General features: G+C 39.2%; 1 protein-coding gene across 3 annotated transcripts in view; it reads left to right on the top strand.

Moving 5' to 3' along the window:
- The first annotated feature begins 844 nt into the window (after positions 1 to 844).
- Positions 845 to 18,365, top strand: part of sh3glb2a (SH3-domain GRB2-like endophilin B2a) — a 28,277-nt gene continuing 10,756 nt past the window's right edge. For 2 of the 3 annotated variants that reach the window (XM_079826252.1, XM_079826254.1), the window contains exons 1-6: positions 851 to 1,018; positions 1,300 to 1,441; positions 1,867 to 1,995; positions 11,359 to 11,492; positions 11,579 to 11,671; positions 17,393 to 17,455. In XM_079826252.1, coding sequence (XP_079682378.1) covers positions 956 to 1,018; positions 1,300 to 1,441; positions 1,867 to 1,995; positions 11,359 to 11,492; positions 11,579 to 11,671; positions 17,393 to 17,455 — 624 coding nt within the window. In that variant the 5' untranslated portion in view covers positions 851 to 955. Of the gene's footprint in view, positions 1,019 to 1,299; positions 1,442 to 1,866; positions 1,996 to 11,358; positions 11,493 to 11,578; positions 11,672 to 17,392; positions 17,456 to 18,365 lie in introns of all 3 variants that reach the window. The other variant, XM_079826253.1, reaches the window with a different exon arrangement.

Below are 18,365 nucleotides of genomic sequence, written 5' to 3'. Positions count from 1 at the left end.
ATTTACTTTTGAGAGATGAACTAAGGATTTTGAGCAAGAGACTGGCTTTTGCAGGTAATCCATGGTGTTTTGCTGTTTGTACGAATTGGTTTGAGAAATGGTCTTTACTGTTTTGCAAATGTCGAGGATGATTCGAGAAATGTACCAAAGCGACTGAGAAAAACTGTAAACCCTACGGATTAAGAATGGGATGTCATTAAAGTTCGTGTGCATGTAAAGGCAGATATCCCAAAAATGTTGGCAGTATAGTGTATTTCATATGTGTTTAGGCTACACTAATTTTTAGGGGTGCATCAAATTATTATAACACATGAAACAAAAATTATATTTAATTTCTCAAATTACTACCCACATCAATCACAGGTTCATGCGTGCACTCGGTGCTATTGCCCTTTAAATCAGGCGGAGCTGTAAACTGATGAGCGCATTTGCATGAAAGTAATTGGTACGTAATAATTATTTTAATTACTATTTTATTATTTAGTTCTCAGTGTCTATGTCAATATTCAGGACTAAGTTATTATCGGGATATGTGCTAAAACGACATACGGAAATACGGAAAAAACACGAAATATAGACTGCGTCACATCACGTGATACCTGTTACTCTTCTCAGCCCTGCTAGAATGGACCAATCACAGTGCGAGTCAGCGAAATTGTCATTTAATCTGATGGATTTATTTTATTATTATTATTTTTAGTAAATCGGCGATGAATCATTAGAATGTACGGATTCTAACAATTATGCTCTTCCATGAGCAAATGTTTCCAACAGGAAAAAATAAAACCGAACTAAGATTTGACTGTTACTGATCTGTTAGCCGCTCAGCGCCCCCTAGAGGAATAAACAGAAACGGTCGGAAAAAGACAAGTACACACACACACACACACACACACACTGGCCTCTGAGGAGCGCTTGATGCCGCGGGGATTCCGCCTCTTTCTCCGTTTACAACATGGATTTCAACGTGAGGAAACTCGCTTCAGATGCTGGGATATTCTTCTCTCGGGCTGTTCAGGTAAGAAGGCCCCTTTATGGATAAATATGCGAGTTTAAACGCAACGGTCAGAGTGTCGGTGACAGTTAATGTGTAGCGCGTGACTCTGCGTTTACACCAAAACAAGAAACCGTTTCACTGATATCATCACAACTCCATCCAGTGTATATAAAAACAAACATCAGTTATCAACAACAGTTACACAGTGATATGTGGCTTATTTACACATTTCAGGCTGTTTGTTATTATTTTGATGCGTTTCCTCTCAGGGATAATGTAGATTCTCATTACTTTTGCTCCAGTTTACAGAGGAGAAACTGGGACAGGCTGAGAAGACCGAGCTGGACACTCACTTTGAGAGTCTGCTGACCAGAGCCGACTGCACCAGAAACTGGACCGAGAAAATCTACAGACAGACTGAAGTTCTGCTGCAGCCGAACCCTGGTAAGACACACACACACACACACACACACACACACACACACACACACACACACACACACACACACACACACACACACACACACACACACACACACACACACACACACACACACACACACACACACACACACACACCTACCTACACACACCTACCTGCTGGAAGGGTCCTGCTTCAGTTAAAGGGACCGGTCACCCAAAAATGAAAATACTGTCATCATGTAATCGCCCTCAAATTGTTACAAACCTGTATGAGTTTCTTTGTTGTGTTGAACACACATTCCATCCATCCATCCATCCATCCATCCATCCATCCATCCATCCATCCATCCATCCATCCATCCATCCATCCATCCATCCATCCATCAATCAAAATGTGACCATTTGGTCTGGAGCCCTGACTGATTATTTGTCTGTTTGTGCGGCAGGTTCTCGCATCGAAGAGTACCTGTATGAAAAGCTTGACCGGAAGGTTCCACCGCGGGCCACTAATGGAGAAATATTAGGCCAGTTCATGCTGGAGGCAGCGAAAGAGTTCGGAGCAGGAACCCCTTATGGTAAGAATCCAAACTCTTCACCATTCATTTATTGTTTTTGTGTCTTCACAATTCGCAATAATCCATGAATTTTTTGTATCAATACTTGTTAAAGGCACAATTTTTCGTCGCTTATACAAAACAAAGGTGTAGCTTGATGACGCCTTGATTTTGCGCAATCATGGGAGTTCTACATCTACAGCCGGTGGAAAAGAATCCGATGGGACTCGGGCAGAAATCATATTCATGGATGAGCTACTGTATTAAAGGGATAGTTCACCCAAACATGAAAATTAGCCCATGATTTACTCACCCTCAAGTCATCCGAGGTGTATATGACATTCTTCTTTCAGACGAATAAAATCTGAGTTATATTAAAAATGTTCTGGCTAATCCAAGCTTTATAATAGCAATAATAGTGTTTTTGAAGTCCATAAAAAATGCATCTGTCCGTCAAATAACTGCTCCACGCGGCTCCGGGGTGTTAATAAAGGCCTTTTGAAGCGAATCGATGCGTTTGTGTAAGAAAAATATCCATATTTAAAAATGTATTTCATTTTTTTCTATGGCTCTCCGTCCCCGCACCATCACTTCCGGCAAATAAGGTCAAAATAAAGCTGCGATCATAGATATGTACATAGATTCCTCATTAGTGCCTGCGCGGATCGGTGAAATGAGGCATCTACGTATATATATCTTTGATCACTCCAGTATTTTGACCTTATTCGCCGGAAGTTATGGCGCTGGGAATACTAGATGACATTCGTCTGATAAGAGGTAAAAAAATAACATAAATACTGTTGGGTTTCTCGCAGAAACCGATCGTTTTGTGTCTTAAGACCGCATGGTATATATAGACCGCATGGTTTAATAAGGATTCGTATGTCTATGTGTTTTTACTCTCATAGCTCTCATACTCTAAAATATCTCCATTGACATGCATTATACGACTATCACACTGCAACAGTTGGAGTTAAAAATCTTCATTTGTGTTCAACTGAAGAAACAAAGACACCTACATCTTGGATGCCCTGGGGGTAAGCAGATAAACATACAAATGCAGTTTTTGTACAAAAAAAAAATAAACATATATCTGTATCGATATCGGCATCGGCCAAAAGGAGTTGAAAAATATCGGCATATCGAATATCCCCTAATGTCATTGATAGGCGAATGCACGGAAACGGTCCGTGTTCTTGTAAAAATCGCTTATTTCTCTGGATTTAAACATTCTTGGAAACATTTGGGGTAATGTACACAAGTCAACAAAATATATAACACTGTTCTAGTGGCTTTTGGATATTTTTAATCCAAAAATCTTACATATTGTGCCTTTAATTAGCATGTGTTGCATCTTTGCACACCTCAGCGTTGGATTGATCATGTGCAGTTTTGGCTGCCAAGAGATGAAGTGCTTGATTTGGAAATAAGCTGAACTCCGCTGGGACGAGGACAAATCCATTGATTTGGTTCTGAAATGTTGCTCTTAATTGAATTCAGTAACATTAAGTTAGCGTTTGTAATTCTAAAGCTGCTTTGGTAGATGTCATTTGAAAACACAATAGGTTAGCGAGGTTAGCGAGCGGCGCGCTCTTTAAGTGCTGGAATAATTAAATGGCACAGACTGTGATGTTGAAGTTTTTCGGTGGGATTGAATTGATAATTGATTTCGCCGTCTCTGATGGGTTTTCCCTGCAGGCTGTGTGGAAACAGCCAAACCAATACATCTCCATGCATTTTCACAGTGGTCAATAGAGGTCACAGCAGTGTCTGATGTCATTTCCTGGCCAGCTTTCTTCTTCCACAGAGATTTTACCTTTATAACTTTCAGTAGATATGAAACACCACCAAAGGTTATGTGTGCCATCAAAATACATAATAATAATTTGGGGGGAAATTCATCTGTCACTATGAACAAAACCACAGTATGTAAAAGAAAATATCCAACTTTATATAAAGAGACAAAAGTACTTTATTGGCATATTGGCACATGATTATACTATTAGGGCTGGGCGATAAACACAATTATATAGGGATCTCGATAAAAGTTATGTCGATGATGATAAGCTCTGGATATTTTTATAATAATATATTTAATGTATAATAATAATTCATATAATTTAAAATTATAGAAATGTATATCATTTAATATATAGTAAAGTATTTCTAATATCACACAACTAATATAATTTTTCATCCATTTAAAAAAAGTTTTTAAGTGTCCTTATTTGACAAAAAAATATTTTGTTGTAAATGAATTGTTACATTTTAATTTGGTTACATTTTAAAAGCTTGATTAAATTGTCAAAGTTTACATAAATTTGTATTAATCTTAAAACACAGAATCCCCAAAAATAAAATGGGGGCCATAAATTAAAATGTAACTCTGTGGAGTTTAATTATTGCACAAACAAGTTTGCATTAATTCTCAAGGTCTAACAAATATGTGGAAAGCATTTCAATCCCCATTACATATAGTAAATAAATATTGTGGGAAATATTATCATATAATATGGAAAAAAATATTGTAATAATATTTTTGGCCATATCGCCCAGCCCTATATACTATATAGTAAATTTCAGCTGCTTGATTGCTTGTATCGTTGTAAAATGTAACAAAACACCGATCAGGCATAACATTATGACCAAATATTGTGATGGTCCCGCTTTTGCTGCCCTGCTCAGCCCTGACCCGTCGAGGCATGAACTCCACTAGACCCCTGAAGGTGTGCTGTGGTATCTGGCACCAAGATGTTAGCAGCAGATCCTTTAAGTCCTGTAAGTTGCGAGGTGGGTCCTCCATGGATCAGACTTGTTTGTTCAGCTCATCCCACAGATGCTCGATTGGATTGAGATCTGGGGAATTTGGAGGCCAAGTCAACACCTCAAACTAGGGGTATAACGGTTCGGAACGCACGTGACCCGTGGATTTATTGCGCATTTTTTTTAACTTGTGGATTAATCTGAGTTGTTAAGCGATCGCAGACTAAAAGACAGTTTTTCTGCCGATATTGCTTTTTAAGTGATCTCGTTTAAACTCGATGCTGAGTTTCAGAGAAACACATGTGTTCACGTGAACAGGGCATGTTAATCAGTCAACAGTGGCTAGCGGAGAAGTAGAAGAACTTGAAAAGCCTCCCGCATCATTCAAATCGCGTGTACGGGAGCATTTTGGCTTCCCCATAAAATATAATGATGACGGAAGAAGGGTGGTGGACAAAACTGTAACTGAACAAAACTCCTTTTTGCCTCAGGTAAAGCAAGGAAAACGGCCTTTAAGTAAACAAGGAGAAATAATGGAGAGCACCTGTCCTTTCTTGGAGGTGGAAAAACAAAATTCTTTATGACCTGCAGGATTTAGTGTAAAAAGATTTAGAAATGAAAGAAAAGACGATCGAGAGTCGGTTTTTGTCTATCGTAAGTTTTAATTTAAAATGTTTGTTATTTTAACATAGTCTATAGCCTGTTTTGCAACTTGCATGAGCAATGTAATATATACATCTAAAGTAGGCGCTAGGCTATATAAATATAAAGTAATGAATTCAATAAAACGTTGTTTAAGTGTAGTGCGTTTAACATTATATCTATAAAATAGTGTATAGGCCTACAAAGAGAATTGCAATGCTGACAAGTGTGAGAGGTCTACTCTCTCCCCTTAGAATGTTGACATCCTTATCTTTAAAAAAAAGGGCCCATTTTCACGTCTCAGGTTGTTTTTTACATGTTACACTTTAACAACTGAGTAAAATATGATTTATTCAGATGGTTATTTTATTTTTGTTAAAACCAAAAGTTCCTTGTTAGCCTATAAATCATATAGGTTATGTTAACACCAAAAGTTTTCATGCAATAAATGGAAAGCAAATGAAAATAGTCTCCTCCCCCTTTTATTCTGATCCGAAAAATGATCCGATCCGTGACTCATGATCCGTAGTGTGATCCGAACCGTGAGTTTTGTGATCCGTTACACCACTACCTCAAACTCATTGTTGTGCCCCTCAAACCATTCCTGAAGCATTTGTGCTTTGTGGCGGCGCATTATCTGCTGAAAGAGCCACAGTCACCAGAGAATACTGTTTCCATGAAAGGCTGGACATGGTCTACAAGTTCTGATGCTCACGTGCCACTGTTGGTGCTTTGGGCGGTGGACAGTGGTCAGCATGGGCACCTGACTGGTCAGTGGCTATGCCGCCCCATACACAACAAACTGAGATGCTCTGTGTATTCTGACACCTTTCTATCAGAACCAGCATTAACTTCTTGAGCAGTTTGAGCTCCAGTAGCTCGTCTGTTTGATCGGATCACACGGGCCAGTCTTCACTCCCCACGTGCATCAATGAGCCTTGGCCGCCCATGACCCTGTGGCCGGTTCTCCACTGTTCCTTCCTTGGAGCACTTTTGATAGAGACTGACCACTGCAGACCGGGAACACCCCACAAGAGCTGCAGTTTTGGAGATGCTCTGACCCAGTCGTCTAGCCATCACAATTTGGCCCTTGGCAAACTCGCTCAAATCCTTACGCTTGCCCATTTTTCCTGCTTCTAACACATCAACTTTGAGGACAAAATGTTCACTTGCTGCCTAATATATCCCACCCACTAACAGGTGATGAAGAGATCATCAGTGTTATTCACTTCACCTGTCAGTGGTTATAATGTTATGCCTGATCGGTGTATTATCACACAGCTCTAATCTGCTAATGTTAAGATATTATAAACGCATCAGGATTTTCTGTAAAGCTGCTTGGAAACAATCGGTATTGTCAAAAACGCAATACAAATAAATTTGACTCGACTACATTTAAATATGGATATACTAGTAAATAGCCATTAATAAGCGAATGAATATGAATTCCAGTGCTGGATTTTTAGGTGTTTTCTGTTTTTGTTTCGTTTACATCCATATGATAAATGTACTTTTTTTTTTTAGCTGTCTTCGGTTGCCACTTCTCATATCTAATAGATCCATTCAGTGCTGAGGGAATAGTGCTGTTCTTGTTCTGTTCTCCAGCTAAAGTGCTCTTAGTGGTTTTAAATGGCTCATTAACGTCCCGTGACTGACCACATGCTTTAGGATGGGCTGTTGTGAGAGTGGAAATACACTTATCTCTGTAAGTACAGCCGATCTAGAGTATAGAAAACCTTGAAGTGTTTTGTAAAATGAATGGATGAATCTTTTGACCTTTTGACTGGATTTGCAGTAGGACATTAATTAGGTTGCTTATGTCAAGAAAGCACGCTATAATTTCCACATACAGGTTGAAATACAGTACATTTAAAAATGTTCTCCAGCAGGATTTAGGATGATCCACAGAACATCTGACCATCTGTACAAAGAGTCACATGATACTCATTGACTTGCATTGGATTAGTTTCACTGAACTTTTTCAAAGCTTTAGTTTTAGGTCAAAACGAGATTAGATCAGCCAATTCGATTTTGCAGTTAAAACCACAGACTGTGAAGAGGCGTTCAGCATTGATTATTGATTCAGTGGGCCGAACAGCTGCTCTGACTAGTGTGTGTGTGTGTGTGTGTGTGTGTGTGTGTGTGAACGTCCCTCTCTCAACCCGCTGTGACAATTCCTTCCAATCTCCATTTTGCATCCACATCAAGGGCCAGATTTACAAAACAGGGCACATTAGATTAGAGCGCAATTCCAAAAAAGCGCTGATGGAAAGTTCACTTCATCTACTGACGACGTGCAAATTACGAAAATATGACGGATCATTTTCATAATGACTGACTCAATCTACCAAGAGCAGTGCAAATTAGCGTCTGGTTTAACCCTCATACGCTCCTCATTTCCCCGTTTGGACCCAGACATTTACGGAGCGATTTGTATCAAAACTATAAATAAAACATTTTAATACAAAGATCTATCATGTTTTTTTAATTTACTTCTCAACTACACATTTATGCTGTGTTTTGGATGGATATGTGGTACTTTTTTACCTGTTTACCACTAAATTACTTAACTACACCATTAGCTTGCATATGAAATATACATTTTTTTTAATGAAAAAAATGACTAGTGATTATCTAAATTAAATAATATGAGTTGTTTCTGGATATTGATATTGAAAACCTGTAGGAATTAGTTTTAGAAATTGTGTTATGGACCTTATATGTCCAACAGAGGACCAGAGATATCCATTAATTGTTATATATATATATGTATATAAACATTATAAAATGGCTAGAATTTTTGTTGTTGTTTGAAGTGAAGGGTTTTGCAATAATGTCAGATTCACAAATTATTTATTTCAATAAACCAAATGTAAAAAAATCACTTGCTTTAGAATAAAAAAAATATATGTAAATTAATGGCTGAAAAATCATATATACAGTCACTAATAATATGATTTAATGGTTTGTCACTTTTGACCAATAGGTGGCGCAGTAACGAAATTGATGTGTTGTGGTCAGAGTGAGATGACAATGACAAAGGCAAAGTTTGGTGTCATTATGTCAAAGCAGTGCAGAGATACAGCCTCAAGAGTCATTTTGGCATCATGGCTCAACTTTGTCGCTGCAGTATATGAAAACGGTTTTGTCTGTTGACACGAAATTAATAACTTTTTGCTGTAATAGTCTGAAGATGTTACGATTCGATTTTGGTGAAAATCAGGCAAATAGACTAGGAGGAGTTCGAAAAAGTAGGTTTCTGAAGGAAATCAAAATGGCGAACAGAATGTTTGGCCAAATATGGCAAAATTGGGATCTATGTTTTTGGCATGACCCAAGGAATATATTGAAACCATTTTTATGACAATAGTCAAATTTAATCAAAAGTTATTAGCATTATTGGAAAATTCACTATAACTTTTGTCCACAAGGTGGCGCTGCCTTGAAACTTTTTGTGTACTTTCAGGGCTTGGTGACAAAGACACACACCGAGTTTCGTAACGATACGCCAATGCGTTTGTAAAACATAGCACTTTCTGACAAAATTAAAAATGGCCGACGCCCAAAATGGTTGATATGGGAAAATTGGGTATGGTTTGACTCGGCGTGATGCCCCGACTCTAAAGAGACCAGTTTTGTGATATTTGGCTAAAGCGTTCTTAAGTTATAATCCAAAATATCCAATTTCTGTATCTCTGGACCACTAGGTGGCACTGCGCCGAAACGCTGCAGGCAGCCTCAGGTCATGGTTGGCATAACACACACCAAGTTTGGTAAGAATATGCTAAAGTGTTTCGGAGATAAAGCCTGACTTTCATTCTTGCATGCACTTTGTCGATTTAATTCGAGCGTTGTTCAATAACAGTTTGACTAATCATCTCGAGTCTAATACGCTTTTGTCAGCAGAGTCTGAAGATGATCTGGTTCAATTTTCGTGCAAATTGGAGCAACGGCCTAGGAGGAGTTCGCAAAAGTAGTTTTTTCGGTTAATTAAAAATGGCGGGAAAATTATTATGACGGAAAGTGACGTCATAGGGTGCAATCGAATCGGCTTGAGCCAAGGAATCAGAGGAAAAAAGAATTTTGTTTCTAGCCCTTATGGTTCAAAAGTTATTAGCAAAAACATGAGTCAAACTTTGGACAGGTGGTGGCGCTAGAGGGATTGTTTTAGAGATTCCAAAATTGGTGTGGTTAATGCTGGGACTGTCCTCTATCTGTGTGTCAAATTTCACAACTTTCCCGCAAGCGGTTCTATGGGCTGCCATAGACTTCGTGGCGGAATAATAATAATAAGAAATCTAACGATTACAATAGGTGCCTGCACCTTCGGTGCTTGGCCCCTAATAAAAACAATAGCAATAAGTAGAAAAGAACAGGAGGTGTGTGTGTGTGTGTGTGTGTGTGTTAGGGTCTCACCCCTTCATATCTGCATTTGTGGCTTATTTTGTTTGCCAAATTATGTACAAACGCCACAAAATTTGTTGCAGCACATCTCTCTCTGTGTGTGTGTGTGTGTGTGTGTGTGTGTGTGTGTGTGTGTGTGTGTGTGTGTGTGTGTGTGTGTGTGTGTGTGTGTGTGTGTGTGTGTGTGTGTGTGTGTGAGTGTGAGTGTGAGTGTGAGTGTGAGTGTGAGTGTGAGTGTGAGTGTGAGTGTGAGTGTGAGTGTGAGTGTGAGTGTGAGTGTGAGTGTGAGTGTGAGTGTGAGTGTGTGAGTGTGTGAGTGTGTGAGTGTGTGAGTGTGTGTGTGAGTGTGTGTGTGAGTGTGAGTGTGAGTGTGAGTGTGAGTGTGAGTGTGAGTGTGAGTGTGAGTGTGAGTGTGAGTGTGTGAGTGTGAGTGTGAGTGTGAGTGTGAGTGTGAGTGTGAGAGTGTGTGAGTGTGAGTGTGAGTGTGAGAGTGAGAGTGAGAGTGTGAGTGAGAGTGAGAGTGAGAGTGTGAGTGTGAGTGTGAGTGTGAGTGTGAGTGTGAGTGTGAGTGTGAGTGTGAGTGTGAGTGTGAGTGTGAGTGTGAGTGTGAGTGTGAGTGTGAGTGTGAGTGTGAGTGTGAGTGTGAGTGTGAGTGTGAGTGTGAGTGTGAGTGTGAGAGTGAGAGTGAGAGTGAGAGTGAGAGTGAGTGTGAGTATGTTTGTTCCACATTGCATTTGTCCTCTAGTACCAGGCCTTCATTTCTGTGTGAATTATGTTGGATTTATGCTGTATTAATTGATTTTATGGAAAAATTATTTTTCAAAAAACTCTTTATTTTCGCCTTTCCCATTCATTTTCAATGTGGGGTCCGTTCGGCCCCAGATGAGTGCGTTTTTTATTTTTATTTTTTTAATAACATACCTTCAAAACAACCGAATCTAGCCCAGTTTTTGTGTGTGTTTAGACGGATAATGTAACAAAAAAAGTCACAAAATCTCATGCCACTGAGATGAAGGGAACATCTTTTTTTAATGCGGGAAACATCCGTCCATTCACCTTGCATGATTTATTAAAATATTTCCCATACATTTTTTTGCATCCCATGAACTCCTACAAGTGCATATGCTATAAGGTCAGCTGCAAAAATAACCCTGTCCATGCCTATTGAGCGCAAATTTTTCACTGCGTGTCTTTAGTAAATCCTGACAGTAGTTTTTTAACGCCAAAAGAGGGTTTGCGTTGGAGCAAGAGTAAGACTCTCCATTTTGCTATCAGCACACCTCTTATGGATTTCAAACATTTGGTAAATTCCTATATTAATGGCAAAAGGCAAACAGAGGGGGATCTATACACCATGAACAAACTCAGCGTTGGGACAAATCTGATTTTTCACAGCATGAAAATGCATGCCGTTAAACAAACAAACAAACTCTGCATTGATTGCAATTTAGTAAATGGCACTGCACTCAGGACAAACCTGACAACTATTTAATGCTCTTTATTTATTTGTGTGGGAAAGTAAGTCCAGCTCTGAATCTGCCCACACCGTGACTCATCTGTGCTTTGGCCGTGTAGGAAGCACCCTGATCAAAGTGGGCGACTGCCAGAGGAGGCTGGGCGGCGCGGAGAGAGACTTCCTGCAGACCTCATCCATTAGCTTCCTCACACCCCTGCGCAACTTTCTGGAGGGAGACTGGAGGACCATTTCTGTGAGTTTGACTAGTAGATTTGAGAGATGGTATTTCTGTTCATTAGCACGATTCTGATGCATGGACAAATGTTCTTGACTTTACAGAAAGAGCGGCGACTCCTGGAGAATCGGCGCTTGGATCTCGACGCCTGTAAAGCTCGACTCAAGAAGGCCAAAGCAGCAGAGACCAGAGCGGCTGTAAGACTTATTTACCCCGTTCTCTCTCTTTTCTCAAGGTTCACAGTCAGATTTTATTATTGAACTGAACTAAATGAGCAATTAACTGGATTGAGCTGAATGATAATGGGCATCCTGAGGTAGAAACAGAAAAGCAATAGGAAAATAATTAGTGCTGCTGTTCAAAACATTTCAAGTGTGAGCCTACAGTGTATTTGCACATAGTGAGTGCAATCAGGGCAGCGAATGGCAATCCACTGTTTCCTCTAAAGAGTCCGTTTGCAAGCAGCAGAAAGCCAACTTCATGCGATGCACGTACAGTAAACCCAGTACAGTAAAAGTGTCGTTCACTCAGCTGCGCATAATAAGCACCAAATTAATAAAAAACGATATATTTACCCCGTTTTCTATCATGCTGTGCACGTTTGTGATGAGATGAACGCAAATGCACCAGGGTTCGATAGAATCAAGTTGAGTGTGAAACCAGACCAATGCTGCGAAAAGCCAAAGGCAACATGTGCCAAACATCTTTCCGAACTTCTAATGAGAAGCGTTTACAAACCTGTTGTCCAACAAAAGAGAACATTTGATCGAGTGTTTAAAATAACCTACTTTTGAGATTGGATGTGCTTCTTATATAGCAGCCAATCAGCTTTCGTGTTATTGGCGCGAGGCTCTCTCTGATTGTACCACAGACACATCAAACGGATTTTATTCTTCAGCTTCAGTTCTCCAATTCTTCCAGTTCACGCGATAGTGACAGCAAAGGCGAATCTTTCTCACCTGCCATGTGTCGTTAGTATTAATCAAACAACAACAACGGGGAAAAACAAACAGTAGCCTACCTAAACTTAAAGCACTGTTTGTATCTGTATATTTAAGTTGTATTTATTTGTCCTATTGTCAAACAAGATTCATGCATTTTGTTTGTTTCATTGCCATGTGTGACTATTGTGCATCTAATATAATGATATGGTAAATGTGGCATCCTAATTATGAAAAAAAAGAGAAACATGCACATTTCTGAAAATGACCACCACAAAATCAGTAATTTTGATCTCACAAAAAATGTATATACATACACACACACACACTACCGGTCAAAAGTTTGAGAACGGTTCGATTTTTAAAATGTTTTTTAAAGAAGTCTCTCCTGCTCACCGAGGCTGCATTTATTTGATCCAAAATACAGCAAAAACAGTATTATTGTGAATATTTTCATTTTTATTTTTTTTACAATTTAAAATAACTGTTTTATGTTTCAATATATATCTTAAAATAGAATTTATTTCTGTGATTCAAAGCTGAATTTTCAGATTCACTGCTCCAGACTTTAGAGTCACATAATCCTTCCTTTTTTTTATCCATCAAAGAATTAAAAAAAAAAAAAAAACTGATAATAATCATGTTTGTTGATCATCAGATCCTCATATGAGAATGATTAGTGATTTAGTGAAGGATCATGTGACACTGAAGACTGGAGTAATGATGATAAATTCAGCTTTGATCACAGGAATAAATGACACTTTACTATATATTCACATAAAAAACAGTCACAACAGAACTGTCACAATATTACAGCTTTTTGTATTTTTAATAACATAAATGCAGCATTGGTGAGCAGAATGTAAAAACATTTAAAAATCTTACCGTTCTCAGACTTTTGACCGGTAGTGTGTTTGTATATTAATCCTGCTGGGATTGAGCTATGAGGAAGTGCAAGATTACTAATACTTTGTTCAATTTGAATTAATTAATTTGCTTTGCAAGTAATTTTGTGATTCTGCATTTCCTTTTGTACATTTTTTTATTTTTTGTTGCGTGATATAGGTCTTAAATTTAATTCATAATGGTCTTGAAAAGGTCTTAAAAAGTCTTAAATTTGACTTGGTGAAACCTGCAGATACCCTGTTTAACAGTCGTGATCCAGCGATCACGACACATTAAAGAGCCACAAAACTCTATTTGTGGTTTACATTTCTTAAAAAAAGACAACATTTTAAAGTTGAGACTGTTTCATATCAAAAGTAACTTGCTCTGTCCTGTCTGTCGGCGCATTGTCAGCATCTTCTTTGCTCCACGATGTATTTTCTCTACATGAGAACGTGTGTGTGTGGCGTGAGAGGCCCATGGCTTGTCGGGCATAGCAACAGTAACTAAAGGGTGGGTCTTTGCGAACGGTCAATTGTTTGGCCTGTGCTACAAAACGTTCAACCTCTGTAGCACCAGTGCTATGTGCAAAAAAAGTTAGGGTGCAGGGTACAGCCCTGAAGGCTATTCCAGAGTTTAGGAGCCAAATGTCAAAAAACACTCTCCCTCCTTTAGTGGACTTAGATATCCTAGGTACTACCAGAAGGCCAGAGTTTTGTGATCTTAAAGAGCGAGATGGGTTGTAAGATAGAAGATGGGTTAAATACATAGGAGCTAAACTTTGGTATTGGTCAGTGTAGAGATGATTGTAGCTAATTGTAGCTTGTTTATTGAGGATGCAGGATAGCCAGCTAGTAATGCACTACAGTAATCTAGTCTAGAGGTCATGAATGCATGAACTAACTTTTCTGCATCAGAAACAGATAACATGTTTTGTAGATTAGCGATGTGTCTGAGGTGGAAGAAGGCTGTTTTTGTAACATATTAGGGGTTGCACAGACTGATCAATTAGTCGACTTTAATGCTCTCCCATGACGCTTTAAGTGAGATGTTGTCTAGTCACTGATCATGGCCTATAGAGGTCGCAACAAGATAAGCCATTTCCTGACACTTTTACGCTTTCCAACAGTTAAAATGACAAATAAATGCATACTCCGAGTGCTCCAGAGGTTATATGTTTGATTTTTACCTTCTTGATGCTCACAATCGATCAACTGGCTGCTAGAGACAGACTCCAAAAGACAGCAGAATCTCATTGAGCTCATGTTAAAATGCCCAACTTTAGAGCAGAAGAACACATGTTTACAGTCTGGTACAAATTGTGGTTTTGGTCTATATGGCTAATTTTGCCCTTCATGATGACTGTGAGGGGGTGATTTTTTTTTTTTTTATAACTCATTCATTTACATTATATAAAGCCTTAAAGTTCTGCATAATTAAGGACGTGGACACTTTGAGTGACAGGTGGATAGCCATTTATCTGCTGTCTGTTAGTCATCACAACACCTCAGCTCCGCCCACGTCCCGCCTCTTTGCCCATTTTCTGTTATCCGGGAGTGACGCACTGCCAAGATGGCAACGACCAACTTTGAGACTTCAAAAACTCTCTTCAGAAACCTACGGGTGACGTCACGAACACTACGTCCATATTTTTTACATTCTGTGAGTGAGATCTCACCCCTGTGTGCGGGTTGAACACATGCAGAACTAGCTCCTTCTACTGGCTGTAGTCTCTAGCCTCTGGCCAAAAAATCCTTCAATGACGCAAAATGACGATATTTGCATCATCGGAGGCTTTATTCCAGACATAAAATACATAAATCTCTCGTCTCAGGGGGATATGAGGGGGGAGAAGCACAATCATTTGAATATATTACCGGTTTTCTACTGATACAAAGCTTAATGCTAATCGCTGAAGTAACCCTTTAAGGGATGTAGAATATGGTCATGCAGAATAAGGCGTTAATATGTGCTTTATGAGTACTTATAAACAGCCACGATCCTAGTAATATGCATGCTAATAAGCAACATATTTTATAGGCTTTATGGACAGATAGGTTGAGAATGACTCTTGAAGGACCAGCACCACATCCTCTAGTACCACTGTTTGAAGAATTCATCTTCCAGAATCTGGCAGTACATTTTGGGAGTTCATTTTTAGTCTATCTCTGCAAAACAGACTTCAGGATGGACTAAAAATGAACTCCCAAAACTTACTGCCAGATATATAAGGTGTTTTTCATTTCCAGCCTTCATGCACAATTATATATCACTTGTACATTATTAAATACTAAATGAATAGTAGTTATTAGGATTACTGTGGTTTGGAATTGGTCAAATGTGCCTGGAAAAAAATATGATCAGAAAATCAACGTGCCTAATAATTATTAGTATAAACCACTGTAAAAATGACTTAATGATTCTGGTTCCTTAAAGCTGCACTATGTAACTTTTCCGTCCACTAGAGGTCGCCTATTCAAAACAAAGGCGTAGTTTGATGACATCAGGTTTGAGCGCAGAATCTTGGGACATGTGGTCTTCACCTCACAGCCGATGGGAAAGAATCGGGATAGGACTCGGGCAGAAATCATGTTGATGTGATTATTAACATTACTGTAGTCTGAAGCAGAGCAGGACCGAGTGTTGTGGAGCTGAGGAACCGCTGGAGCGATTGTTAATAAGATGAACGCAACACACGCCTCGCGAGCAGCGGGACTTTTATTGACATAGTTGCCGGCGCCATTTCCCCTCCTTTGGTCATGAGTATGAGGTAACGCAGCTCTGTTTATCATATTAGACACACACTGAGTGTGTTAATGATGTTATAACGTTACTCTCAGTGCGTTCTCTCAGCGGCTGCTATGACACTTGTTCACACTACAGTGAGAGTAAAGCGTTTCTGCAAAATAAAACCGGAAACCGAGGGGAACGCAGATATGACTCAATTCACAGGCCACGCTCTCACACATCCCGGTTCATTGGTTAAAATAGCAATTTTCTCACGATTTACAAATAGTTGGAAACATTTGGGATATTGTAAGTACTCAACTGAACAAAATCTATAACACTGGCCTAGTGGTTTTTGGATATTTGGCTGAAAAAGTTTTACATAGTGCACCTTTAAGAGTACCTTTAGTAATTCTGAGGAAAGACTAATGGACAATGATTGGAAAACAAGTCTTAATGCATTTACTGACCTCAAGTTTTGTCAAATGATGAACTCAACAGAGCAGGCATGCCAAATCAGAAATAAACAGTATAATTCTTAAACATGCTCCACGTGTGTGTCTTTCCTCTGCATGTCCATCACTGAAAGGTGCATTTACAGCTTTGTTAATCTTGAAGACTTGCATCTTACTTGTAATTAGTTCTTAATAAGAACCGGTTCTCGATTCCCAACCCTCTCATTCCCCTTCCTTATTGCCTCGTGTTTGTTGTGAATATTGAGCGATTTCTCCCCTGTTGACCCTACGAGCACTAACTTTGTGTCTCTGCTTTAACCTTCACAGTGTGAGGGAGAAGTGAGTATCGCAGGGAATTTCCTCATTGTGCTTTTTGTGCCTTTTTAACATTTTTGAATGGCTTTTCAGTTTTGTTCCTCATTTTTCATGCACTCCACTTGCCAGGAACTGCATAAGATCTTCTTTTGAATGATATGATGGAATTACATGCATCTAAGTAAACATTAAAAGTCCAAATTTCCAGAATGCATTGCAACAAGCTTAATTTTTTTCTCCAGTGATTTATGTGATAATTTGTTCCATCATATCATAATATATACACACGCTAATTGTTTTGGGATTCATTAATGCAACAGAACTTTATTTCGCCATTTAGCAAGATCTTTCATTCTCATATTATTTAGAGATCAGATAAATGTCATCTAGATTTACACAAGCAATATTCTGATCTATGAATGTATCTGTTGTTCTGATGCATGGCATTTAGAAGCTTCTCACATTGCACGGAGTTATCTTCCCATACTTCAACGGTGCCAGTCAGTCTCTTACCTAAAATATCCGCTGCATTATGTGTTTGATGAGTGTGTTTTGGCATGAGGTGTGCATCTATGTGTGTTGCTGTCTGTTTCAGGCTGCTCCAGACTTTCAAGAGACCAGACCACGTAATTATGTGTTGTCTGCCAGTGCATCTGCGGTAAGAACATCCTGCTGGACATTCACTGTCTGAACTCACACATATACATGCACATACTCGATTACATTTCCAGTATAGAGACACAGGGCGCTATCATACACCCGAAGGGTGTCCTTTTCCATAACACCAAAAAGGAGGACACTTTGCAGCATTTGGTGAGACAAGAATAATTGCATAGGACTCTGGTGTACTCGCAACTACAATACAATTTTGTCCCTCATATCGATGGTATCATGATACAGTGATTCTGAAATGGCCTACTCTATTCATTGCCAGACAAATTTGATCTACTATATATTTTGATGTAGACCTATGTGTATCAGAAGAGGCAAAAAAGTGTTTGTTCACAGTATTCAAGACATTGTGATATCTGTTTCAAAAATTGACCGCTGAGAGGAACCTTGCAAAGTGCAAAAAACATTTCTGGACTTCTGGAAATAAAAGAAATGCATAGGCTTTAATAAACAAATAATCTGGCACAGTGCCAGAAAACATAACATTTCACAGCAAAACAGTGTGCGAAATCCAATAAAAACATCTCCACTGCTTTTTCATATAAATTTGTGCTCTTTTTTCCATTCCGGATTGAATGAGGTGACGTTTCGGCATGTTAACGTTATGATGTGACGTAGCCAGCACGTGGAGGCTTGTTTAACCAATGATATATCAGATATTTATTTGACACCGCTTTCAGCCAATCATTTGTTTGACCAGAGATCTTACAGCATTAGACGCTGCGCTGCTGCATCCCAATAAAGATTCTAGAGCGGGGTTTTTCTTAGGCAGATTCAGCGCAACTCCAAAAAGGAGGACAAATGAGTGTCCGGCTTGAGGCTGTGCCGGACGCCGGACAGGGGGATTTAAAATCCGGACGTATGGCCACCCTATACACCCGGCACAATGTGAGGCC

Source organism: Gobio gobio (genome assembly GCF_949357685.1).
Source record: "Gobio gobio genome assembly, chromosome: 10".
Taxonomy (NCBI): domain Eukaryota; kingdom Metazoa; phylum Chordata; class Actinopteri; order Cypriniformes; family Gobionidae; genus Gobio; species Gobio gobio.
Note: the sequence above shows the minus strand (reverse complement) of the source record. Positions and strands in the feature narration are given on the sequence as shown.